At 44.8% G+C, this 27,454-nt stretch overlaps 1 protein-coding gene across 1 annotated transcript in view; it reads left to right on the top strand.

Annotated features, from left to right (window-relative positions):
* Positions 1–27,454, top strand: part of FOXN2 (forkhead box N2) — a 37,412-nt gene that overhangs the window by 4,845 nt on the left and 5,113 nt on the right. Inside the window, exons 2-3 of the mRNA XM_040427553.1 lie at positions 19,536–20,074; positions 27,145–27,269. Of these exons, the coding sequence (XP_040283487.1) occupies positions 19,550–20,074; positions 27,145–27,269 (650 nt within the window). The 5' untranslated portion in view covers positions 19,536–19,549. The remainder of the gene's footprint in view (positions 1–19,535; positions 20,075–27,144; positions 27,270–27,454) is intronic.

Here is a 27,454-nt window from a genome sequence, read left to right as displayed (position 1 = left end):
TGCTCTGAAGAGGTTGGATCCCCATGTATTATTGCTGTAGTAAATTGTAGAATTATTATTATTATTTTTTTTTTTTTTATAGTCCCTTGTATGACTTTATGATACTGAGCCATGGACTATGTAGAGTTTTAATTTCTCTCAGTTAATTGCATAATTATTGTGGTTGGACGATCCGCGAGACTGTGCGTAGGTGTCAGCTTCGGCCCTACAATCTCTCCCCTCTCCCCTAACCTTTTAACAAAATGTAAAACCATTTTTTCCACAGAGATTTTAAAGTGGTTCTCTAGTGAAAACACCATCACGCCTGGACCTGTCTATCAGAGTGGAGCGGGCGCTGCAGTTGCAGAGAGAGCAGAGCCTCTAGGTGTAACGGCAACGCCCCCGTTGCTCCTGGAACACCATTGAAAGTCAATGGGGGAAGAATCAGTTTTCTATTGTCAGGAAAAAAAACGCATCAGTCTCCATTGACTTGCGTTGTGGGTCATGACGGATCAGTTTTGCTCCGCATCCCATGACGGAAAAAAAACCGCAGATTGCTTTGGCTTGCTCTCCGGTATGGGAACGCAACCGAACGGAACGCATTTTGGAGCACTCCGTTCTGTTCAGTTCAGTTACGTTTTGTCCCCATTGACAATGAATGGGAACAAAACGGAAGCATTTTTTCCAGTATTGAGCCCCTATGACAGATCTGAATACCGGTAAATAGAAACGCTAGTGTGAAAGTAGCCTAACGGGTCAGCCAGTTTCATAGGTACAAAACTGCTGACAGATGCCCTTAAAGGAGCATTATAGAATAGTGAATTTTCCTTTTAGGCCTCTTTCACGTGAACGATATGGATTAGGTCCGGATGTGTTCAGTGAAACTCGTACCATTTTCCAAGCAAGTTCGGTCAGTTTTGTCTGCAATTGCGTTCAGTTTTTTCAGCGCGGGTGCAATGCGTTTTTCACGCGCGTAATAAAAAACTGAAGGTTTACAAACGACATCTCTTAGCAACCATCAGTGAAAAACGCATCGCGCCCACACTTGCTTGCGGATGCAATACGTTTTTCACTGAAGCTCCATTCACTTCTATGGGGCCAGGGCTGCGTGAAAAACGTAGAATATAGAACATGCTGCGTTTTTCACGCAACACAGAACTGATGTACACAGACCCATTGAAATGAATGGGTCAGGATTCGGTGCGGGCGCTATGCTTTCACGTCACGCATTGCACCCGTGTGAAAGGGGCCTTTACGCTGGGCCAACCTGTTCTCTTGGAGATGAGCACTTTACGTGCGCTCAGTGATTGGCTGATGACCTCGTCTGGCCGCAGCGCCGGTCGGGCCTTTTGATAAAGTGACCGCTCGTCCATTACGCTGTGTACGTATTTTCAGTAAGTGGCCTGCTCTGACATGAGAGCTCGCCGTCTGCTGACACTCTACACATCAGTCTTGTAACCGTTTTATTTCCTATTACTTGAAACCTTTTGGGATTTTTTTTATTTTTACTAGTTTATTTATGGTGTGTTAGCGACAGAAGAAAAGAAACATTGTGACATTCAAGAAGTTTTTATGATAAACAATAAACTTTCTGGAAGCAGCTTGTAAGTAGCAGCAGTTTCTGATGGTTACATGTCATTCACGTAATAACAGCGCACAGTGGAATGAAGTGGATCCCCGCCAGAGGACTTCTTCTCTTCAGATAGGCCTGACGTTCTCATGACTTTTCCAATTTGTTCCATATAATTCATTGGATTGGGCCACGTCCCATTCACATTTTTTGCAGTTCACATGCAGACCCTTTTATTTCTATGGGGGTGCAAAAAATATATAAAAAAATGCGTTTTGGCCGCATACGTGCGGCCGCTCCGCAAATTATAGAACATGTCTTATTCTAGACAGTCTTTATTTTAATTAGGGTTCACATGGAGTACTTTGGGAGCAGATTCCATGCCAAAGACGCATACAGAACTTACCTATTCATTTCAACGGGGAATCCACATGTTTTTTTGTTTTTGTTTTTCGCTTGCGGTTTTAAAAACCACCCTAGAAAAAAAAGTGTCCCGTCTATTCCTCAAGCAGATTCTGCATACAGAATTTCCATTGAAAATGGGCAGGATTGAAAATTTTCGCCGAAACTGCACCAAAAACCACATAAAAAAATGTGTCGGGAAGAAAACCTGATATGGATTCCGCATCAGGTTTTTTTCAGCTCTGCATATACTTTGTCTGAACATACCCCTTGACAGTCGTCCCCCCCCCCCCCCCCCCCCCCCCATTTGATGACAAGGGCTGTTTCTTATATTTTAAAGGGGTTGTCTCATCTCAGCAGCCCCTGTCTATATATCTTATTAGGACATCTGGATGACATAAAGTTGGGGGTGGGGCCCCGTCTATGACTCGGGGTAAAAACCTGGTTTGTCCATGTATTATATGGATTTTCAGATATTTGACTGCACCAATCAATGGTAACTTTCCCGGAAAAAGTTTGGGGAAGCCTAAACCCACAACCAGCAGCTCGCGAAACATATCCGAATATTTGCAGAAAAGGTATACCGGCCTATAAGACACTCCTTAAACGATTTGTGTCACCAAAAGTTTATCTGCCAGTTAAAAAAAAAAAATATTTTATTTTTTCTGATTACAGATTTTTTAAATTCTATTTCCGGAACATGATTATGGGGGCAGCCATCTTGCCTGAGCTGTTCTGTTCTTAACAGCATTTAGAAAATTGCTTTACGGCAGCCCCATGGGCCATACACACAATGGTCAGGAGAGGACCTCAGTGACTTCTATGGGAGAGTTTTCTGGGCATGCTCTGTGACCTGTGCAGAGGTCATTGTACAAGGAGAGAATAGATAAAGCTCTGACAGTCACCTATTGTGAATGGTGGATCCTGTCTTATCTATACACAGAGGTGATACCATTACTGGCAGGACTAGAATGACAGATGAGCAGGTAACTGCAGTAAAGTGATCAGTACAGACCAAGAAGTGGCGCCTATCATTAGTCTTAGTGGCCAGTGCAAAAACTGCAAGATTCTATGATTTTGGTTTAAATATAAAAAGTGACATGGAAAATTATAAAGTCTTTAAAAATATGTTAAACATAAAAACGTGATTTAAACAATAGCATTTTCTGATGCCACATTCCCTTTAACATACACCTGGCCTATGGACAAATTAGATGTTTATGACAGGAGATCTTCTGAATCGTGCAGCTCTGACGCTCTCCACAAGGAGTAACGGGGCCCCCGAGATCAATGTATACGCTGGATGTTGACCCCACCTGGCGAGTGAACCTAGCCGAGCACGGATCCTGGTTTGAAATGCTGCTTCTCTTTTTCATGTTATGATCTTTTGCAATAATACATATTGTAACTATGGTATATTATAAATGAAGTCCTGTTGTTCTATCTTGTGCTTACAGTAGATTTTTATTTATTCTGTGCACTTATTTGGCGCGCACCTTTCCAGTAGTTAGCGGGTTGTTTTCTGCGCTGTATACTTCATCCCTCATGTCATCATTTACAATAAGGAGGTACAGAGAAGAGCTGATGAGGCAGCCGTGTAATGCATGGCCTTTCAGCATCATTCACACCTTGTCTATTAGCACTTAAAATGATCCAAGCGGAAAGTACACAAAATAGCTGATTGCATTGTTTTTGTATCAAGCCGAAATGGGTTATCCGGGGCCTTAAGGCTCTTGGCACACGGGTGCAGGTTTAGGGCTCGTGCACAGGAATGAGTTTTTTTTTTTTTTGCCCGACCGTATGCGAAACGATTCATTTCAATCGGTCTGCAAAAAAGAAGGAAGTTACACTCTGTGCATTCTGTTCCGCCCAAAAAATAGAACATATCCTATTATTGTCCGCATTACGAACAAGTATCGGACTCTTTTATTGGGGGCCAGCTGATCCTTTCTGCACACGAATGTCATCCATATTTTTTGCGGACCACAAAATACATACGGATGTGTGCATGAGCTCTTACTAACAGAAAATAATCACAGATTTCGTTGCAGTTTTCTGTGCGTTTCCGAACCAAAGAACTCCTCCTGTTTTGTTTGTGGTCTGTGGTGCGAATTTGCCACAGGTTTTTCACCCCTCCATTGAAAAAAGGGTGAAATCCGCACAAAAGAACCTCACAAACAATTGACATGCTTCAGATTTCTTAATCCGCACGACAGGTCAACTTCTGCACAGAAAATAAAAGCAAACTGTAGATGAAGTTTGTTTTATTGCATACGCTTTGCTGGTACGGTGTTATGCTGTGGTTTTTCTGCACGAGAGTCCCCTAAAATAAAAAAAAAGTGCATGATTTCCATTGTGTGCTGGTACCCCAAAACTGATGGCCTATTCTTAGGGTCCTTATACATGGCCCAGTGCAAGGCCATAATGAGCGCTGATTGTCAGTTACAAAAAAAATTAAATTCGATTGGTGCTCATTTAAAGGGGTAATGCAGAAATTGCAGGTTGGGAGGACAACACCCCTACCCCCATAACATGGCTGCACCTGTAAAGGAAAGCTTACTTACCTGCTACCTGGCTCCTGCTCCTCCCAGTCTGCCATGCTCCGCCGGGCTCCCTCACTGCAAACATCTGCTTTGACATCCCCTGCAGCCAATCACTGGCTGCAGCGGAGACCGACTGCCGTAGCGTCATGACAAATGGTCACATGATGTCAAAACTGATTTTTATTTTTCCCAGAGGCAGGAGGAGGAGTGGGAAGCCAGCGCTTCCCTCTACAGGTTACCCCCCCCCCCCCCATTCTTGCACAACCCTTTTAAAGAGCCTTGACATGGGCCAACGGAAAGTCATGGAGACCGAACTTTCGTTACAACGAATTGTTCATCCCCCATATGTTTTACATTATGTGCGGCCGAGCAGCAGGCATTTTTGTGCTCGATATCCAGCAATTAATTGTTTAGTATAGTTCGAATGTTCATTTCAGCCTGTGCGCAAATGTCTCTTTAGGCCATCCATGTTAGATCCTTAGAGAGTCCAACTCTCGGCATCCTGCACCCCGCTGTTTTTGAAGGCCACACATCCCATTCTTTGTCTCCCGGGCACAGCGCCGTATTTTCAGTAGTGGTTGTGTTTGGTATTACAGCTCACTTCCTTTCTCTTGAATGGAATAAAGCTGCCGCGAATTGTAACCCCCAAGCTCGGCCACAACGAAAATTAGAGCTGTGGTTGGTAAAGAAGGGGGCATGTGGTCCCTTTAGTCGGCTGATTGGTGGGCGCTGAGAGTCGGACCCCTACTGATTAAATATTGATGGCGTGTCCTAATGATGGGCTACCCAGAAACAGCCATAAATATTTAACATTAAAGGGAACTCTGCAGAGTTGGGGTCTTCGATGTGTCCTCTGTAGAGAGTCTGCAGAATCAGAGGTGATGACGTCCGTTCAGTAAGAGTAAAGTGCACCAGCGCTGTCTCCTAGCTTCCTGCTGTGCTAGTTGCTAGGCAACGGCTCAAATATTTTGATGTTGTCAAGGTAACAGACAATAGTTTTTCTTTTAATATTGCGTTGTACTTGCCATAGACCTTTCCATATCTATAGGTAGTTCTGTAACCACCCGGTCTGCAGTGCTGCTGATAATTTACATCATTTGCCGTAGCCTGAGCTTTGACTATTCCGTATAATTGATAGTAGCGGGAATATTGGAGGAGATTTACTAAGCTAAATTATGTGTAAGGCCTAATATGCCGCATTTCTTATGAGGATAGGTCATCATTATCTGTAGCCTGGACGACATTTAATGCAAAAGTGATTTGTGAAATTCTGCAGGAAGAGATGAGTGGGGTGTATGTGGTGCCGCTCATCCCTGTACAGTCCTTAGGACCTCAGTGTTACAGTCTTTACAGGCCTGTCAATGGGAAATGTTGCTATTATATGATAGTTCTAACTCCTTATCTTATATTGGGCAGACTAGATGGGCCAAATGGTTCTTATCTGCCGACACGTTCTATGTTTCTTAACGGCCCCCATGCAATCTGCGAATAATTTGTCCATTCTGCAGAGAGAGAGAATATTGATGACTTCCTTTATCAAACTGGTGTAAAGTACATCTGGCTTAGTTGCCCATAGCAACCAATCGGATTCCAACTTTCATTTTTGACGGCTCCTTTGGAAAATGAAAGGAAGAAAATACAAACCACTGGATCCATTGAAGTCAATGGGCCAGATTTATCATTACTCTGACAGCTCACTCCACTTTCACATGTGGCTAAAGTCAGTTTCAGCCAAGTCAGATTTATGATCGGCCCTTTAAGGCTGTAATAAATGTGGTTTGACGGTAGCAGTTTATCCGTCAGTAAGCAGCTTTACAAAAGTCGCACATCTTTACGAAAAAGTCGCATGTTCTATTAAAAAGTCTCATAAGATAAGCATGGTCCTCACTGGAGTGAAATTGCGCATTTTTATTTTTTATTTTATTTTGCGACTTTTTTGCGACTTTTTAAATAGTCCCAATAGTAAATCTGTCTAGAGATTCATTTACATAATAAAACACGCCCACTTTCAGAAAACTGGCACAAACATAGTGCAGAGCAGAAAAAAGTCGCAAATTTGTGCGCAGTTTTAGCGTTTTGCGCATTTTTGGGCGACTTTTTCACTCCATTATTCTGACTTGAGCTAATGATAAATCTGGCCCAATGTGTCTGCAAAAAAAATGCGGATGCAAGACAGACAGGACCTGTATTTTGAAGACCCAGAATGTGCGCACCGCACAATGCGTACAGTCGTGTGCATGAAGCCAAATCGGAAGTTCCTACCGCGGTAGATGTGTCTGGAGGGGCCGGCAGCATGTAGAATCGGTCGTGTGTGTCCTTTTTGTATAAAACAATGGGTGCAATGTAGTGAGTTGAGCCTTTTGATTCTCCTGAAGTGATTCCTTGAGTTGAATGACCCAGCCGCATGGTTACTGTGCCCCCTTTTCACACCTTACATAGGAAGGATCTTCAGGACTCCTAATAATACCCTGTCGCTGAGACTTTTCTTAGGACCAGAGCTCCAGCTATTCACATTCAGATCGCGCAGGATTTGCATAACAGGCGCGCACTTCAGTCGGATGAAAGAGCCGGCTTTGTTATCCATTCATCTAATTTCCAAATCTTCCAAAGGGGCACCTCTTGCCACGGGCAAGTCAGAGTAGCCTCCACTCTGCCAGACAAAGGAGGTCGTTTCTGAGGGGCGAGTGGCTGGTGGAGTTCAGAGCTTTTATTCTTGTTTAACTCCTTGCTGCTTGTATGGAACTCATTTCACCTGTACTGTCTTTATTTTTGTGATTTCACTAGGAGGAAAGATCTTATTTATTTTTGGCTAAGGATATAAACCACGAAAGGCTGGGCCCCATAGTAAACCTTTTGTATTCCTTTGCTGTCGAGCAGGAACATCTACCAGCTCCATGTAATAGTTGGAATTGGTCATACACATAAAATTAGTGTTGGCCGGGATATGGCTGATCAGTCGACCTCAGGATGGGTCATCATATCAGTGGGGGTCCGACAACCGGGACCCCCGCTGATCGTTTGAGAAGGCAGTGGCGCTCACAGTAGCACTGCGGCCTCCTCTCAGCTTTTCCTAGGCCAGTGATGACACGCTCATCGTTCACGTGGTCTAGGGGCAGTTTTCAGCCCCATTGGAGTGAACGGGGCTGAGCACAATACCAAGAACAGCTACTATACAACTTACGGACCTGAGTGAAGGCCGCAGCGCTCACCGGAACACCGCTGCCTTCTCAAACCGCTGATTGGCGGGGTCCCTGGTGTCGGACCCCCACCGATCAGTACTCCGTAAAACCCGTATTTTATAAATTTTATATCTTTGCCTTTTCCACTTTCTTTGAATACCTATTGGTACAGTGATTGATGGCAGTGTGTATAAGAGATGGCTGCCAGTCACTGCTAACACCTCCCTGCTGTACTGATAGGTATTCACAAGGCTGCAGATATAAATGTAAAAACTGCAAGTTTTACAAAATATTTTCCCACAAAAATATAGATCAATATGCTCAGCTTCTCTTGCTCTATAACATAGTGCTTTCAGATTGCATAGCATTTTTAATAACCGGTCCTCTTTAAATAATAGAATTCATGAAAAACATCAAGGGCCCAATATTTGTACCCTAAGGACTCATGCACACGACTGTGTGTATTTTGCGGTCTGCGAAAAATACGGATGACGTCCATGTGCATTCTGTACTTTGTGGAACGGAACAGCTGGCCCCTAATAGAACAGTCCTATCCTTGTCAGTGATGCGGACAATAATAGGACATGTTCAGTTGTTTTGGGGGAACTGACATATGGAAACAGAATGCACACGGAGTAACTTTTTTTATTTTTTCTGCAGACCCATTGAAATGAATGGTTCTGCATACAGTTCGCAAAACAAAAATAACGGAACGGACACGGAAAGAAAATACGTTCGTGTGCATGATCCCTGAAGCGCATGAAAAGTCCAGTCTAGGGCTGAAACGATTACTCGATTGAATCGAGTAAGTTGACACACAAAAATCCTCAATGCAAATTTCTTGCATCGAGGATTCGTTTGTGTCATGTGACCACGGAGCGGGAGTGAAGCGCTTGCTATTAGGGTCCATTCACACATCCACAAAATGGGTCCGCATCCGTTCCGCAATTTTGCGGAACAGGCGCGGACCCATTCAATTTCTAGGGGAAGGAATGTGCTGTCCACATCCGCATTTGCGGATCCGCACTTCCGTTCCGCAAAAAAATAGAACATGTCCTATTCTTGTCCGCAATTGCGGACAAGAAAAGGAATTTTCTAGGAGAGTGCCGACGATGTGCGGTCCGCAAAATGTGGAACACACCTTGCCGGTGTCTGTGTTTTGCGGATCCGCAATTTACGCACCCGCAGAACACATACGGACGTGTTAATAGACCCTAACTCACTTCTCCGTGGTCACCCACCGGCCCATACTGCGCTGCACTATATCCTGACACATCGTCAGGTCATAGTGCACGTAAGTGTGCACTATGACCCGACGCTGTCTGACGTCAGGATAACAGTGCAGCGCGCGGAGAAGATGGAGGAGGTGTGGAGCGGCGCCCCTACAGGAGAGGTAAGTGTTTTATTTCACTGGTGCTGGGGACATGGCTAGGAGGGGAAGATGGTGGCACGGGGGGAGCTGATGAGTTTTTATAAAGAAAAACGTTCTTTGAATTTCTTTGTTATTAGAGTACACCATTAATCGATAGAATACTCGATTACAAAAATAGTTGATAGCTGCAGCCCTAGTCCAGTCACTAGATCCTCCACTAGTTTTGGACAAATCAGATTGCTTCTCTGACAAAGCCCGGCATCTGCTGGAGAGTAAAGCCTCATGAAGAACGTCCCTGGAACACGGTCTGTGACATACCGGACTGGCATTGCAGGAGCCCACGGCGTCATTGGTTGCTATGAATCCGTGCGCTCCGGCAATGCCAGTCCGGTATCTCACGGACCGTGTTCCACGGACGTCTGCATGAGGCTTAAAGCCTGTATTACACCAGGTGATCGTCCGCCCAATCATCGCTAACAAGCATTCGTATGAACACCGATTACCAGATGACCGAGGCTTGTTCATTGGGATCCTTCAGCAGGTTTAAAAAATCGTATTTTTTCCTTTTTTATATAGACCAAAATCTTCATTATATAGTTTTTCTACTGCATAGCTTCTCAATATTTTTCTGCTGGCGTTCTCATCAGTCAAGATTCCTGGTCCTCGCCATCGGATTTAGTTGATGCCAAAAATTTTTAAACTACCTCGGTTTATCTAAAAAAAAAAAAAAAAAAAAAATCACTTATGTCAAATTTGCCTCCCCAGCAACTAGGGGGCACCTTGCAGTTTGAGAACCACTTGTCTAATGGATGTTAAGAGGCTGAATGTATGAATGTGCGGACGGCGCATTAATATGTAATAATCCGCGCTATTCTCTCTGGAATTCATTTAAAAACAGGAAATAATGTTAGGGCGACTAATATCTGAACCTAAATTTAGAAATGTAATGCAAACCGTAAGTTTATTGTCCGAGCGCGTAATTGACAAAGACCAAATTTCCTAATGAGTGTCAGGAGCGGCTGTATAGTCTCTCATTCTGGAGCACACTGGTGCTAGTAATTGACTTTCTCCCTCCGTCTACTGACTGCTATTAAATAGCTTTTTGTATAGGATGGGTGTCCGAGGGAAGTTCAGAAATCCATTTTTGTGTTTGCTTGTGAGCATCTCTATAGGAGAGGTCAGTGGCCACCTCCAATGTACAAGCATCCACCAGCGGGTCTACCCGTCTCTAATGCCACATTCATGTGAACAATCACCAGTGCAGATAGTTCTACTGGTTTTAATGAAATCAATAAAAGTGAAGCTCTATCTGTGGTTCAATTGGAAATTATATGCTTGGTATCGGGTTCTATGCTGGCAGATAAAATGAAACATGCCCAATCCTTATCTTCCCAAAATTGGCCATCGGTGGAAGAGTCAGGAAGACCCCCCCCATAAGCAATAAATGGACAGCCAGTCCCGGCAAGAATGTGTATGGCCAGCTTAAGGGTCCATTCACACGTCCGCAATTCCGTTCCTGAAAAAAATAGAACATGTCCTATTCTTGTCCTCAATTGCGGACAAGATTAGGCATTTTCTGTTAAGTGCCGGTGATGTGCAGTCCGCAAAATGCGGAACGCACATTGCCAGTGTCCGTGTTTTGTGGATCTACAAAAAAACACACGTATAGGGGTTTTCCAGGAATACAGTATTGATGACCTATCCTCAGGATAGGTACTCAATATCGTATTGACAAGGGTTTGATGCCTGGCACCCCCACCGATGAAATGTTTGAAGAGGACGCGATGCTCTGGTGAGCTCTGCGGCCTCTTCCTAGGCCAGTAACGTCACGTTCATTGGTCACATGGCCTATGTGCAGCTCTTCCCCCTTATTCATGTGAATGGGCCTGGGCTGCAATCCTCACTGGAGTACCCCAGCTGATCGGCAGGATAGCTGGATGTCAGGCCCCCACCAATCTGATCTTGGGAACCCCCTTTATTGGCTTGTGCACACAGCCAATAGTGTGAATTGCAGGTGCTATCATACACATGGAGGTATTCTCCCCTAGGAACTTCTGGGTGCTTCTATATGAAATAAGATGCAGGGGTAAAGTAGAGGGCTTAGGCTAGGTTCACACCTCTCTGCTGGAACAGCCTGTGGATCAGTTAAATAGAACAGCCTGCCTGAGCTTACCAGATCCAGCCTAGCCGGATACTGCCATATACCGCCGGACCCCTTTGAGTATAATGGGATCTGGCTGCTTTCTGGCAGAAGTGCCGGCTTTCGACTGAACAAAAACCACCATATGCACCAGTTTTTATCTGGCTTAAACCTTGCACTCATGCCGGAAAGCGGCCACATCCCGTTATAGCCAATGGGGTCAGTGAACAGCAGTATCCGGCTCTGCCGAAACGGTGCTGGATCAGTTAAACAGAGGTGTGAACTTAGTTATGCATTTCTATGGAAGAATGGAAGCTCTATCATGACTTTGTACAAAACTGAGCAATTTCAGACCTCTTCCTGCACTTGTTTGTGACACACATAGCGTGACAAGTGCTGTTTTGCAATATCTTTACAACTATGCTGAGCTATCATCATGTGAAGTTATAGCCCTGAGGGCTGTGTTCAGACATAATGGAAAGGCAGTATGACATGGCGACCAGTCAGATGGAATACAAGGACAGCTCGAGACAGCCAGAACTGCCGAGCCTCGCTCAGAGTCAGTAAACCCCGGTGGGACAAGCGTGATCTTCATTAGACAGTCTTTTTAATAACCAATATCTAGCTGGTTCTACCAGTTACTGTAGTAGTCACCCATACTTTGAGTAGGTAGGTACCAAACCACCGCCTGTAGTCGTTTCTTGCAGTGATCGAGGCTTCTAAGCCGCTCATTCGTTACAATAGTGAGCGTTTCTAGATATTTCAGAACATCTACAGTAGTATCCTGGTCTTACATCGATTTCTACCTGGAGTGAAACTTTTCACAAACCTAGCCCAAGGACTTGGCTTGCGAGTTTGACCAGTGGTTCTTAGGCAAATTTTTTACATGGGCGAATGTGGTCTGGGAAAAACCATCCATGTGACGGCTATAATTCCCACTGACCGCAGCTCAGCTGACCTGAACTGACGGCATCGTGATGAACGATGATGCTGTGAGTCCAGCCATCAGGCTGGAACTCGCAGCATTATAAATCACTATGATGCTGCGAGTTCGGGTCAGCCGAACATCGGCGCTATGGGAAATGTGGTCATGCCATGGACATTTTTTTTTACCCATGTGAAGTTAGCCTTAGCGTCTACTACAGTAACATCATTAGGCCCAAACAGACAATATTATTCTGCATGGCAGTTTTGGCCATATTGATATCCTGATCTTTTGTTGGCTGGTTGATATGTAATAATAACTTATTAAATTATTTATTATTTGTTTTTTGGTTGAGGTTGACACTTTGTTCTTGCAGAGTCATCTGGAGAGTCTTAAAGCAAGTAACTAGCTGCCAACCAAATGACCTTGTGTAATTATAGACAGATGTCCCTAGATGTTCTGAAGACACCAGCAGGCTGTTTTCACATTGAACTTCTAAGGCTACACGTACATGAGCGAGTTCAATGTGAGAAACTCGCAGTGTGTCGGTGTACGTTTCCGTTCTGCACTCTGCTCCTCTGACAGGATGGCACAGCATTACAGTGATTTATAAGGCTGTGAGACCTGGAGTTTATTGAATTACACTGACATAATGCTGTCAGTGCCATTTAATAGATTCCAGGTCTCACAGGGACACACAGCCGTATAAATTATTATAAGCGCTCATGCACACAACGGTAGTTTCGGTCCGCATCCTATCCGTGTTTTTTGTGGATCAGATGCGGACCTGTTCATCTCAATGGAGCTGCAAAAAATATGGAGAGCTCACAGTCTGCTGTTCGCATCTGCAAAAAACAAAACAAGACCACTTCTTGTTTGCAGCATGCTCACAGCCGGGATCTGCGTTTTGTGAAACAATTAGGGGCATGCGCATGAGGCCTAATGCTGTGCAGTCCTGTCAGAGGAGCACCGTTCAGAATGGGAAACTTGCCACACGCTGCAAGTTTCTCGCATTTAACTTGCTTGTGTGTGTCTTCAGGCTGTGTTCACATCACATTTTGGTCCCACATTTGACTTAACCCTTGTGGTGAGAAGACATTTTTTATTTTATTTCTTCCCGTTTTTTCCAATAACAGACATGGTAAATTAAATGGTGCCCTTAAAAGTAGGAATACGCCCACGTGTGGCTGTTTGAACGGTGAATGAAAGAAGTTAGGGCTATTGTATAGTTATGGAAAAAATGAAAATGCAAACCCAAAAATGTGCCCGGTACTTAAGGGGTTAAACACTTGCAACATATATGTTGAGCGGATGCCTCAGGTGGACCCCAAACAGCTGTCACCATTGGGTTCCATTGGCGAGCCCCTAAAACAGCTGCCGGGACACAAGTTTATGTATGAATTCGGTGACTTATCGGCAGGAACACTGTTGGCACTCTCATTCATGCCCAGTAACACCATGGTTATTGGTGTATTATTCTATACAGAACCCTTAGCAGCACTGGTTTGATATGAGGATTCAATGCTGTAGGATTCAAGAGTCAAAAGACTGGTATCCCCATCCTACTAAGAGTCTGTGGAGGGTCCGAGCATTGGGATCTACCCCCCCCCCCCCTCAGCAATAAATTTCCAGAATGTGGGTCCCGTGTCCCCTGTTTGATTGGAGTGACAGTCACACGTGTCCATTCCAGTTAAACTCTATGCAACTGGTAAAGAGAAGGCTAGTACAGAGCTTGACCGTGTCTGGCAGTCCCACGGCAGCGGACATGTGCGAGTACCACTCCATTCATATGGGGAACCTGGGGCTGCCATTCTTGTGATCGATGGGGGTCCCGGCAATGGAGCCCACAGCAATCAGACACTTATGTTCTATCCTATGGATAAGGAATGTGTTCTTCTGTGGAAAACTCCTGATATTACGTATCTATAGACATTATACACACACTTACAAAGCTGCTAATTATTATTATATAAAATATAATAATAATTAGCAGCTTTGCAAGTGTGTGTATATATTTTTATATATTTCTTTTATTTATTATTAGGCTCACATAAGTGCTGCGTTTTGTCGTTCAGGTTTATATAGCGGAGATAAAGACTTATTGTGCAGTTTTTCTATGTAACTGATGAGTACATAGAACCAGATCTGTTTCTCTGTCATGCTTTGATCCAGACTGGCAGCTGCACTTTGTGGCCTAAAGCTTTCACTCCGGCGCGGCCCGAGCAGCGAGAGACACTAATGCCTCAGTTGTCCTGGATACTGACATCACGCTGCATTGTAATCAAATCTCAGCTTTTTGTTGGGTGTTTTGGGATTCAGATCTGACCTCCAATCTCAGCAGCTGCTCCGGAGGGGTGGACAGTGCCCTGCTGTAGGGGAACCAGACACAAAGGGGTCACCGCTTCATTGCACCGTTTCGTTATTCGCTCCGCACTTACAGTGGTAAATAAATAAGACGGTACTAGATGTCTTCATGCTGTATAATGCAGTAAGAGCTTGTTCACACCAGCGCTACTCGTTTCCTTTGTGCTCAAAGAGCTGAACGACAAAAATAACGCAAATGACAGATTCAGCATACAACTGAACTGAAGGGGGTAGAACATGCGCCAGGGGATAGGATGGGGTTTGTTCATTGGCTTCTCCGTTTTCATCCGTGTGCAGGGAGAAGCAGCACCAGCGGTGCGGGGTCCAGGAGTGGCGCGGGGACCGGGGTAAGTATATTCCAAGTAGGGTGCCCGGCACATGAGGGGACATTTTATACTCTTGGGAGAACCCCTTTAAGTAACTGCTTGCACTCCCCATATAATAGCAATTCGGGATCATCTGTTCTTATGACTCTGTGTTGTGCCATTCCTTTATTATTCCTGCTAGAAGATTATGAATGGATTGCTAGCGGTCTGCAATAAAGGTGGTAGCCCCCAGTTGAACTCTGTGGCAATGCATTCATAAACTTCTGGTAGGAATAATAGAAGAATATCGCAACATAGAGTTTTAAGGATGGATGCTCCAGATTTGATATTACAAGGAGGGTGCAAGCAGTTATTAAAATGGATATGCCGGGAGAGGTGACGGGTCCTCTTTAAAGGGGGTGTCCCATCTTGGACATTGGGAGCTCATCGCTAGGATATGCCCCAGTGCCTGATAGGTGCAGGTCCCACCGCTGGGACCTGCACCTATACTTACAACGGAGCCCGCAAAGTGCCGGAGGGTGCACCACACATGCGCGGCTGCCCTTCATGCATTCCTATGGGACTGCCGAAAATAGCCAAGTGCTGGCCTGGCTATTTCCGTCAGCCCCATAGAAGTGAATGGACGGCGTCCGCACTTGCGTAGTGCCACCTCCGGCACTTTGCGGGCTCTAAGTATAGGTTCTGGTTACAGAGGTGGGCCCCTCTCCTATCTGACATTGGGAGGTGATATGCCCCCAATTTCTGACATGGGAATACACCTTTAAAGCATCCCTGTGCTTTCATAAAACTTTTGATGTGCAGACCTGTCAGAGGTCTGGATAGTTCAGAAGGGATCCGGATCTTCCTCTGTGTCTGGCACATCTCTGCCCTATACGGGCAGAACATTATTTTTTTTTGTTGTTGTTTTTTCTCAGATGACAGAATCGGACAGTGTCCAGCGGCCCAGCTTTGCCAATAATGGGGTCCATTGGTTTTCGTGATGCAGCCCATTAGCTGGATCCGCCGGAGCATAGCTGCTGGCAGAAGTGACCGTAGTCTTATGTATCACAAGCTGCGGTGAAAATAATAAGTTGTTTTTGGGTGTTACAATGGACCCCGGGTCTGTACGGCATTCATATATGGCTTCCACAATGTTCTGTATCCCGGCTGATACACTTGTGACTGCGGGGGCTTGTTTCATGGTAACAACAAAAAGGCGAGGGCCGGCTTCTCTCCATTTGTTCCCGTTTCATCATGTAGACACAATGGGGATGGGTTTTGTGAGCGTCTAGGGAATTGTGTCCATGTCCCAACTGTCAGTCGGGGAGGTCGGCACAGGGACCATATGGCTGTGCATTTTTGTGAGTGGGGGGGAAAAATGCAAATACTCTGAGGCAGCGTCTGATGGCAAAAGTCTTTCGAATTTTTATTTTTTTAAGGGGTGGCATTTATTTCTGTCACTGTTTCCATGGAACCCACATTTTTCCCATTTGCAGGAACAGCAATCTTCCAAAATAGCCTCAGATGCAAAGAGTGACAAGGCTCCTGTGGACTGACATCAGCGGGGTCCGGCTATAACCTTTCTGATGTCAAGTCTGCATGTTCTTATTGTGCTTAAGGCTACTTTCACACTAGCGTTGTTTTAATCCGGCGTTCAATTCCGACACCGGAACTGCCCGCCAGATCCGGAAAAACGTGTGAAAACGGATTACATTTGAATCCTGATCAGGATTTTGATCACAATGAAAAAATGCATTGGAAAAAACGGATCCGCCATTTATGGACTTTAACTTTTTTTTTCACATTTTTCGGGTTTAACATGCAAAAGCCGGATCCGGTTTGACTGAACACACAGCGCCGGATCCGGCGTTAATGCAAGTCAATGGGAAAAAGACCGGATCCGGCGTTCAGTCAAAGTGTTCAGGATTTTTGGCCGGAGGTAAAAATACTGCATGCTACGGTTTTCTGAAAAGTCTGATCAGTCAAAAAGACTGAACTGAAGACATCCTGATGCATCCTGAACGGATTACTCTCCATTCAGAATGCATGGGGATAAAACTGATCAGTTCTTTTCCGGATGTGAGCCCCTAGGACAGAACTCAGCGCCGGAAAAGAAAAACGCTAGTTTGAAAGTACCCTTACCTGTGTGTTTTTTTTATTTTTTTTGTAGTGCAAACAGTATTGGGGTTCATTCACACGGCTGTTGCCGTATTGCGGCCCGCATATGGCTGATCTGCAATACAGGGGGCATCGGCCGTGTGCATTCCGCATCACGGATGCGGACCCATTCACTTGAAGTGCTTCTGTGGGTTCCGTTCCGTGCCTCCGCACAAAACTTGCTCTATCTTTTTGTGGAATGGAAGGATCGCGGACCCGCAATCCACATGCGGCAGCCCCACAGCCAATGCCCGTGCATTGCGGACCGCGATTTGCAGTCCACAGCAAGGGCACGGAGAGGCAACGGTCGTGTGAACAAAATGTTATAATGTGGTAGTTACAGCAAGAGCCGTGAAGTTTAGAAATTGTGTCAATTTTACTTACAAAAGGGAAAGGGCTTTTTCATTAGATCCGGTGACGTATAGGGTCTCTGCTAGGCAGAGGCTTCTGCCTAGCAGTGTTCCCAGTGACCTCACCAGCACTAATGGGTGGGCTTGTAAATATGCGCTGAAGCTCACCTATTGGCGCCGGTGACGTCACCGGGAACACTGCTAGGCGTAGGCCCCCCGCCTGGCAGTTAAAAAATATAAACAGACAGCCCTTGCCCTGCACGTTACAGCACAGGGTAAGGCCTCATGTCCACGAACGTATTTTCTTTCCGTGTCTCCTGTGTTTTTTTTTTTGTTTTTTTTGTGGACCGTATACGGAACCATTCATTTCAATGGGTCTGCAAAAAAAAAAATGGTTCTCCAGGTACTCCATGTGCATTCCGTTTCCATATTTCCGTTCCGCCAAAAAATAGAACATGTCCTATTATTGTCCAGATTACGTACAAGGATAGGACTGTTCTATTAGGGACCAGCTGTTCCCTTCCGCAAAATACAGAATGCACACGAGCGCCATCCGTATTTTTTTGCGGACCGCAAAATACATACATTCATGTGCATGAGCCCTAAGGGAGAGCATGCCGAAACCGAGTAAGCCCTGTGCAGAGGAGTCTCTCTTCTTTATTGAGATTCTGGTTTGGCTTATATCCTAGTAATGTTACAAGGCCTGTTAAGTCGTCTCTCTAGATGGCGCTAGAGAGACAGTTTTCATTCTTCCCTGGAGAAGATCTACTTTGCATACCTCCCCCACCCCCCCCGAAGGGAGCATTGTTTGGCTTATAAGCGTCCTTAACAGCGTCCCCGAGCCAATTTGGCGTGCTTGATATAGAGAAGCTTTATTGCTCGAGACTTTAAGGAAACGTGTCACCAAACATTTAATCTGCCAATTATAACCAGATAGTGACACATTTCCTTTTTTTTTTCTAATGTTTTTATTTTCTGATTACAGATTTTTTTTACTTTTTTTTTATTTTATTCTATTTCCTGAATATGATTATGGGGGCAGCCATCTTGCCTGAGCTGTTCTTAACAGCATTAAGAAAATTGCTTTACGGCAGCCCCATGGGCCATAGACACAATAGTCAGGAGGGGACCTCAGTGACTTCTATGGGAGAGTCTTCTGGGCATGCTCTGTGACCTGTGCGGAGGTCATTGTACAAGGAGAGAATAGATGAAGCTCTGACAGTCACCTATTGTGAATGGTGGATCCTGTCTTATCTATACACAGAGGTGATATCATTACAAGCAGGATTAGAATGGCAGATAAGCAGATAACTGCAGTAAAGTGATCTGTACAGACCATGAAGTGGTGCCTATTAGGCTTAGAGGACAGTGGGAAAACTGCAGGATTTTATGTTTTTTGTTTAAATATAGATATTGACCTGCAAAATGAAAAATAACGTTATCAAAAATTCTTGAAAAATGTATTTATACATAAACTTGATTTGAAGTATAGGTCATTTTCTGATGACACCTTTTCATTTAAGTCCTAGAGACCCCTATGTGTGCAGACAAAATGATCCAGTGGAAAACTTAGTTACTAATGTGTGCAAGTTTGGTTAACCCTTTGATTCTAGCATTTACTTTAGGAACATCATAGAAATACGGTATGTGTAGACTAATACCAAAATACGATGCTTATCATTGTATGAATGACTGTCCTGATTAGAGATGAGCGAATTTCATGTTCTGGAATTAGTTCACGCTTCATTTGGTGGTAAAAGCAGAATTGCGTTATGGATTCCGTTACCACGGACCATAACGCAATTCTATGACGGAATGCCTTTAGAGGCATTCCGTTACTCATTCCTTTATAATAGAAGTCTATAGGCTGCAAAACGGATCCGTCACGTTTCCGTTATGCAGGGGAGTCCTCTCCTGCATAACGGAAACGTGACGGATCTGTTTTGCAGCCTGTAGACTTCTATTATGACGGAATGAATAACGGAATGCCTCTACAGGCATTCCGTCATAGAATTGCGTTATGGTCCGTGGTAACGGAATCCATAACGCAGTTCTGCTTTTACCACCAAATGAAGCGTGAACTAATTTCAAAATATGAATTTTGCTCATCTCTAGTCCTGATCACGGGTATATAGTGTATATAGTTAAAATGTACAGTGGTCCAGCTGGAAGTGCAAATTCAGTGGTTAAAAAGTATGTTACACTTCCTAAGATCTATATTAATGTCTTATTGTTTTCATCTTCCTCAGAGAAATAAGGTTGCATGGGTCCGGTTACGGGAATGACTCCAGACAAAAACGTAGAAACCCCCGGAGCAGAGAAAGTAGCAGGATTAAGCCAGCTTGACACCATGGGTAGTCTACCAGAAGAGGTTGGGGCAGACAGACCCAAGGCCTCGGCAGTGGATTGCGGCCCTGCAGACGAAGAACTGACTAACTTGAACTGGCTTCACGAGAGCACAAACTTACTGAACAACTTCAGCCTTGGGAGCGAGGGTCTGGTATCCAATAACCCGCTATATGACATTGAAGGTGACTGTTCCCCAACCGGTTGTCGAAACCCAGAGAAATCCTCTGCCTCCTCCAAACCTCCATATTCATTCAGCCTCTTAATTTATATGGCTATTGAGCACTCCCCCAACAAATGCCTGCCAGTGAAAGAGATCTACAGCTGGATCCTCGACAGGTTTCCGTATTTCGCCACTGCCCCAACTGGCTGGAAGAACTCGGTCAGACACAACCTGTCACTAAATAAATGCTTTCGGAAAGTGGAACGCAGCCATGGTAAAGTAAGTAAAAAGAAAATGTCACTATGGCATTCGCACTACAAGTACCACACTAAAGTAGTAATTGATACTGAATGTAATTGTACATACACCAGCCTAGGGAGACCCCTGAAATCTCCCTTCTGCCGTGGGATCCCCTGACATTTCCACTCCCAAGGAAGCCCTACTCCCATTTTTGCCTCGAAAAAACTTGGCGAAGGGCCTAGAAAAGCATTCTATAATTTTATATCTTGGATAAAGATATTTTTGATTGCTTTGTCAGGCAGTTCTGAGCAAAACAAAATGGTTTTTGCCCGCACTGTAAAAATGAGTGATCTCGCTGCTGTCTTTTGGGGAACCCCAGGAGCCCCCTGTGCAGCTCTGAACACTGATCTACGCATCGGGCAAAAGCTGCCCAAAAATGGAGCTGGAGCCAGTGATCAATGTGGTGAACTGTACAAGGATCTAGTGGAGAGCTGTAAAGTGGCCTCCGCCCCAGGGTGATTAGAGGCGCCCTGTAGCCATGATTGTATTCTGATAATAATCTATGAGACTGGTCCATGTAATACTGGTGCCATTTACTTGTACTGATCGGGATCTTCTCTGATCTGATGACTCTTTTTAATGGTTCATTTTTAAAATTGTATGCATTTATATCGCTACTATATTCCGCAGCGCTTTACAGACTTTAGCATCATTCTGCCCCCAGTGGAGATCACAATCTAAGGTCCCTATCAGTATGTCTTTGGAGTGTGGGAGGAAACCCACGGAAACACAGGGAGAACATACAAACCCCATGCAGGGGTTGTCGAACCCAGGACCAGTGCTAACCACTGAGCCACCGTGCTGCCCATGTTCTCACTCAATACAGGCTGCAAAAACCAGTGCTCTAGATGGTATAGATTTCATGTTGCAGTATTTAACGGGGTTTTCTGGGAATTCAATATAGATGACTATCCTAAGCATAGGTGATCAATATCTAATTGGCAGGAGTGCTGGGAGTCAATCAGCTGTTTGAAGGGTCACGCTGCGGTCAGCGCCGTAGCTGGTGATGTCACGTCCATCACTCGCATGTCTTTAGTGCAGCTTAGCTCCCTTCACTACTGCAATACTAAGTCGCCATACAACGTACTGCACTGTGCTTGGTACACTGTGAAGCTGTGGGGTGGCTGCGGCTGGTGGTGATGATATCTTCTTAGAATAGCTCATCAATTTTGAATTCTTGGAATACCCCTTTAAAATTAAGGTATTCCGACCATAGACCTTTATGGCCTATCCACAGGTAGGATAGAGCTATGTCCCTTCCCGGAGACCAGCACCTGTCTTCTGAACAAAGCTTCCACCATTCAGGTTGAAGATGAATGGTGAAGTAACCGTGCTTGTCCTCTATGCAGCCTTATAGGAGTTGAGTAAGCAGCGGAGTAAGGCTGGGTTCACATCACGATTTTCCCATCCGTTTAACGTATACAAAAAACGTAAATGTTAAATGGGTGCCTCAGACTGATGCCGTGCCGTTCACCATGGAGTTCCATTGCAAAAAAAAAGTACGTGGCGTGCTGCATTTTTTTTTTTTTTTTTCTAACGTATACGTCAAACGGAGCCATAAAACAGGATGTGAACCCACCCTAAGGCGGGGCTCGCACCTGTCAGACATTTATGACCTGTGCAGTCTGTGGCTACGTACACCTTTGCGGCACAGCTCTCCGGCAGGCAGTTCTGGCATAAAATGTCGGAATCAGCCGGACAAAAACCATTGAGTACAGCAGTTTTTGTCCGGCCGAATCTCGGCCTATTTGTCAAGTATCGGCCCGATCTCTGCTGGAGCCATTACGATGGGGCTGGCGGCCAACATCCAGCGATGCCGCCAGAGAACTGTGCTGCAAATGTGAAAATAGCCTAAGGTGCCAATACCCCTTTTAAAGGGTATTTTTTTAGTTATTTATTTATTTTTGCTTCATTTTTCCAGTGATATTGCAGATCATCCGCTGAGTAGTTTTTGGGACGAAAAGTAAATCCTGTAATTCTAGTTAACATACCGTTTTTAATTATCCCAATGTGTGTGTCATGAAAAACAATCTGAGCTGTCACTATAGGGGAGTCTATATTTGGAAGCCTTTCCCACCAGCCGCACGTAAACAGTCGGTGAACATTTGCGTGTCTCGCTGCGGTCTCGGATAACAGTCTGGTTTGGGTTGTCATGGCAGCACTTCCTTCTCGTGGCTCTGTTCTTCAGCTCTTAGTAATGTGAGACCATACTCTGTTCTTGCTGAAGCCGTGCGCTCCTTTACCAAAGGTTAAAAAAAAAAAGCAGACAATCTGTGATCTCCCACAGGTGCCTTATAGCAGGGGGTCACCTTCAAGAATGTTTTTGGAGAAATGCGTCAGTATCGATCCCGTCATGTCTTTTCCAAAAACAATTTAATTTCACAACCAAAGACTGCCCCGTAAATGCCTCTCAAAGTAAAATGGGTCCGTTTTTGTAAAGGATGAGCTCGACAGTCTCTCTAAATGCAAAGTTTTTGGGACAGTGGTCTGATTGACTCGCTTTACACATTAGCAAACAAAAAAACTTTTTGTGATCAAAGCCATGATTATTAAAGGTTATGGACACCTTGGTCATTTTTGTCATTGGTTTACATATATTTTTTAATTAAAAAATGTACTTTGTTCGGCATCTGCAGCTTGTATGTTTCACAGTACCTGGTAGCTGCAGAGTGATGACTTGATGCAAGTCCAAATCAAGGTTCAATTTGCATGGGGTCAAAAAAATACTTAGAAATTCATTCAGACGAGGTTGATGAAGGGTGGGAATATGAGCCAGCTGCTATCTACTGTGAAACATAGAAGTTGCAGGAGCCAAACAGTGTAAAATGTTTGCTAAAAACCTATTGCAAAAATGTTTTTAGCCCAAAATAGAGTACATGTAAGGCTACTTTCACACTAGCGTTCGGGGCTCCGCTTGTGAGCTCCGTTTGAAGGGGCTCACAAGTGGCCCCGAACGCATCCGTCCAGCCCTAATGCATTCTGAGTGGATGCGGATCCGCTCAGAATGCATCAGTCTGGCAGCGTTCAGCCTCCGCTCCGCTCAGCAAGCGGACACCCGAACGCTGCTTGCAGCGTTCGGGTGTCCGCCTGGCCGTGCGGAGGCAAACTGATCTGTCCAGACTTACAATGTAAGTCAATGGGGACGGATCCGTTTGAATTTGACACCATATGGCTCAATTTTCAAACGGATCCGTCCCCCATTGACTTTCAATGTAAAGTCTGGACGGATCCGTCTGAAGCTACTTTCACACTTAGAAATTTGTCAACAATATAATGCAGACGGATCCGTTCTGAACGGATCCCAAGTCTGCATTATATGAGCGGATCCGTCTGGGCAGACCCCAGACGGATCCACTCTGAACGCAAGTGTGAAAGTAGCCTAAGGGAGCATTCACACGACCGTGTTTTTCTTCCGTGTCCGTTCCGCGTCCGTTCCGCAATTTTGACGGACAATGCACAGACCCATTCATTTCTATGGGTCTGTGAAAATTGCGGTATGCCTTTTATTCTCATCCGTGTGCTGTCCGTTCCGTGTCCGTTCCTTTTTTTTTTTTAGAACATGTCCTATACTTGGCCGCAAATCACGGTCCATGGCCCCATAGAAAGTCATTGGGTCCGTGAAAAACGGATAGCACACGGAAATGCATCCGTGTGTCATCCGTTTTTAACGGACCCCTGGACTGGAAACATTCTAGGAAACCCCATTTCAGTTTTTTGCGGACCGTGAAAAACGGATGACACACGGAAGCACCACGTCCGTATTATACGGACTTGCGGAACGGAAAAGGAAAGATAACTGAAGACATACGGACCACACGGATCCGTGATTTACGGACCGCAAAACCAACACGGTCGTGTGAATGCTCCCTAAATCTGTAACAAAAAATGGATCCAAAGGTATCCATAGCTTTTAAAATCTACATCCAGCCAACCAAGAAAACCTGTCTGCCATATGTTTCGGGAGCAGGAATACCACACCAAATGCCATTATCGGCCTCGCAGCTCTCAAGGAGCAAGACCTCCCTTGAGAGTTCCTCCTCCTTTCAGATTTTCCATCTCGCTATGCAGGTACATGGATGATTGTGTGTAAAATGTACATACCGTGAGTCCATCAGGGAGGTTCTCGATCGAGCAGAGCCACAGAGCCTTCACCCTTAAAGGGATTGTCTCATTTCAGCAAATAGCATTTATTCTGTAGAGAAAGTTAATACAAGGCACCTACTAATATATTGTGATTGTCCATATTGCTTCCTTTGCTGGCTGGATTCATTTTTCCATCACATTATACACTGCTCGTTTCCATCGTTACGACCACCCTGTAATCCAGCAGTGGTGGCTGTGCTTGTACATTATAGGAAAAAGTGCCAGCCTCTTTGGGACTGTGGGACCGCACATAGACTAGTGCTTTTTCTTATATTGTGCAAGCACGGCCACCACTGATGGATTGCAGGGTGGTCGTAACCATGGAAGCGAGCAGTGTATAATGTGATGGAAAAGTGAATCCAGACAGCAAAGGAAGCAACATGGACAATCACAATACATTAGTAAGTGCCTTGTATTAACTTTCTCTACATAATATATTTGTTGAGGTGAGACCTCCCCTTTAAAGGAGTCTGACCCGGTGACCATATTCCCTTTTAAATTCACATTCCTCACATATAGCGCTCTTGTACTATTTGCTCAGTTGCTGGTGGCCCTGTCTAGTGAACAGCTCCATTAGCTCCGCTGTAATCCCTTTTCCGTGTAGGTTCTACGTTTCATTGCCTTTTCTAAATATTTGCTCTCTCTAAGAAGCCAAATAATGTGAAGGCCTTGTGTGATCTAACCACATTCATCGGCAAACACCTTGAGCTTTATGGCGTCTGTGGAAAGTGGGTGTCATCATACCCTTTCTCTGTTCAGTCATCTGGTAAAACCTTGTCAATATACTGCAGTTCACATAGGATGGATACGCTGCAGATACGCTACCAGCAAAATGGGTATTATTTAAAAAATTATCTCTCCACATACTGAAAAAAAAATTACAGATCTGAAGCATAAATTGTCTTGCGGTGTGGATTTTAAATCTGCAGTATGTCCATTTACGCCGTGGGTTTCGCTCTTTGCAATGCATATGGTTTAAAGGGGGTTGTCTGAGTGTTTAATACTGATAACTTATTTTCAGGATAGGTTGTCAGTCACAGATTGCCAAGTACTGCTCCGTCCATTGTACAGCGGCTGTGCTTGGTATTGCAGTTCAGCCCCATTCACTTGATTGGGACTGAGCTCCGCCTAGGCCATGTGACTGATGAACATGACATCACTGGACTAGGAAGAGGCCGCGGCACTTGCAGAGCACCATTTTCTTCAAACAGCTGATCAGTGGGGTGCCAAGAGTCAGACCCCCACCAATAACATACTGATGACCTATCTTGAGGATAGGTCATCAGTATTGGGGTCCATTCAGAGGTCCGCAAGTGTTTTGCAGGCCACAAAACACTGGTACCGGCCATGTGCGTTCCGCATTTTGCCCTGTGATAGAAATGCCTATTCCCTTCACAGAAGTTCGGGTTTGGGTTAGGTGTTGTGTAGATTGCTATTATTTTCCCTTATAACCATGTTATAAGGGAAAATAATACATTCTTAATACAGAATGCATAGTACAATAGGGCTGGAGGGGTTAAAAAAAAAAAAAAAAAAATTTTTTAACTCTCCTTAATCCACTTGTTCACGTAGCCGGCATCTCTTCTGTCGTCTTCTTTGAGGAATAGGACCTTTGACGTCACTGCGCTCATCACATGATCTTTTACCATGGTGATGGATCGTGTGACGGACCATGTGATGAGCGCAGTGACGTCACCACAGGTCCTTTTCCTTGTGCACAGCAAAGATGAAGACAGAAGAGATGCCGGATGTGCGAGCAAGTGGATTAAGGAGAGTTAAATTATTATTATTTTATTTATTTATTTTAACCCCTCCAGCCCTATTGTACTATGCATTCTGTATTAAGAATGCTATTATTTTCCCTTTTAACCATGTTCTAAGGGAAAATAATAATGATCAGGTCTCCATCCCGATAGTCTCCTAGCAACCGTGCGTGAAAATCGCACCGCATCCGCACTTGCATGGGATTTTTACGCAGCCCCATTCACTTCTATGGGGCCTGCGTTGTGTAGAAAACACAGAATATAGAACATGCTGTGATTTTTCACGCAAAACACAAGTGATGCGTGAAAATCACCGCTCATCTGCACAGCCCCATTGAAGTGAATGGGTCCGGATTCAGTGCGGGTGCAATGCGGTCACCTCACGCATTGCACCCGCGTGGAAATCTCGCCCACGTGAAACCAGCCTAATTATTTTTTCTAAAATCTTTACATAGTGGATTCTGCTTCTAAATGGCAGCACAAACCCGTCATGACCTACTCGCAGCACTACGTCTGTGCACTCGGAGGCAGGGTCTCCTGCTCTGACTGCAATATGTAAGGCGATTCTGCTGCCTTGACCTAGGGAACACCCTGCCTCCTAGTACATCGACCTGAGCCCCTCACAGCGGGGACCACGGCTGCTCAGCGCTGCTGTTTAGTATTCCAATCCACTATGCAGTGTATTTAGGAAATCTATGCACACTCCTGCATTATCATTTTTCTTTATTATTGGAACTATTCTTGGGGTTGTTTTGACATTTTGATAGTGCTAGCTTATAGATTATCAGATGAAACGCCTGCCAATCAGGTGCTTGAAGAGGCCGCTGCGTTCCAGTGAGTGCTGCGGCCTCTTAAGTCATGGACGACCTGTTCATCTGTCTCGTGGCCTATGTGCATGGGGCTGAGCTGCAATACCAAGCACCACCACTATAGATGGGACGGCGCTGTGCTTGGTAAGCTGCAAGGATATATCTATCTATCTATATCTATCGAACTACTTTAGAGGTCTGCTGGCTCATTAAATGTCTTTTGGTTTGGTTTAGATTGGTTGAGATTGTACCTCAGAGGTACTTGCATCAAACTTTTTTTTTTTTTTACATTTATGCTTTAAAATGGGCATCTGTTTTCTGTTATGTCTTTCAGGTAAATGGAAAGGGCTCTTTATGGTGTGTTGATCCAGAGTATAAGCCGAACCTTGTACAAGCCCTGAAGAAGCAGCCGTTTTCTGCAGCACTTGCATTGTACACCCCTCCTGCCTCCCCAACCAGGTGAGCGGACTTGGATCCTTGTCATATGTGAAATGCTCATCTACTGGTCTCAACGATTGCAGAAATTCAGCCTTTTTAGCAGATCCAGCATTGTACCACCCACCTCCTTCCTGCGCTAAAACTGACATCTTCAAGGGTTTGTCCCATTTGGACACTTATGGCATATCCACCTCTGGGACCGCTCC

Source organism: Bufo bufo, chromosome 4 (genome assembly GCF_905171765.1).
Source record: "Bufo bufo chromosome 4, aBufBuf1.1, whole genome shotgun sequence".
Taxonomy (NCBI): domain Eukaryota; kingdom Metazoa; phylum Chordata; class Amphibia; order Anura; family Bufonidae; genus Bufo; species Bufo bufo.
Note: the sequence above shows the minus strand (reverse complement) of the source record. Positions and strands in the feature narration are given on the sequence as shown.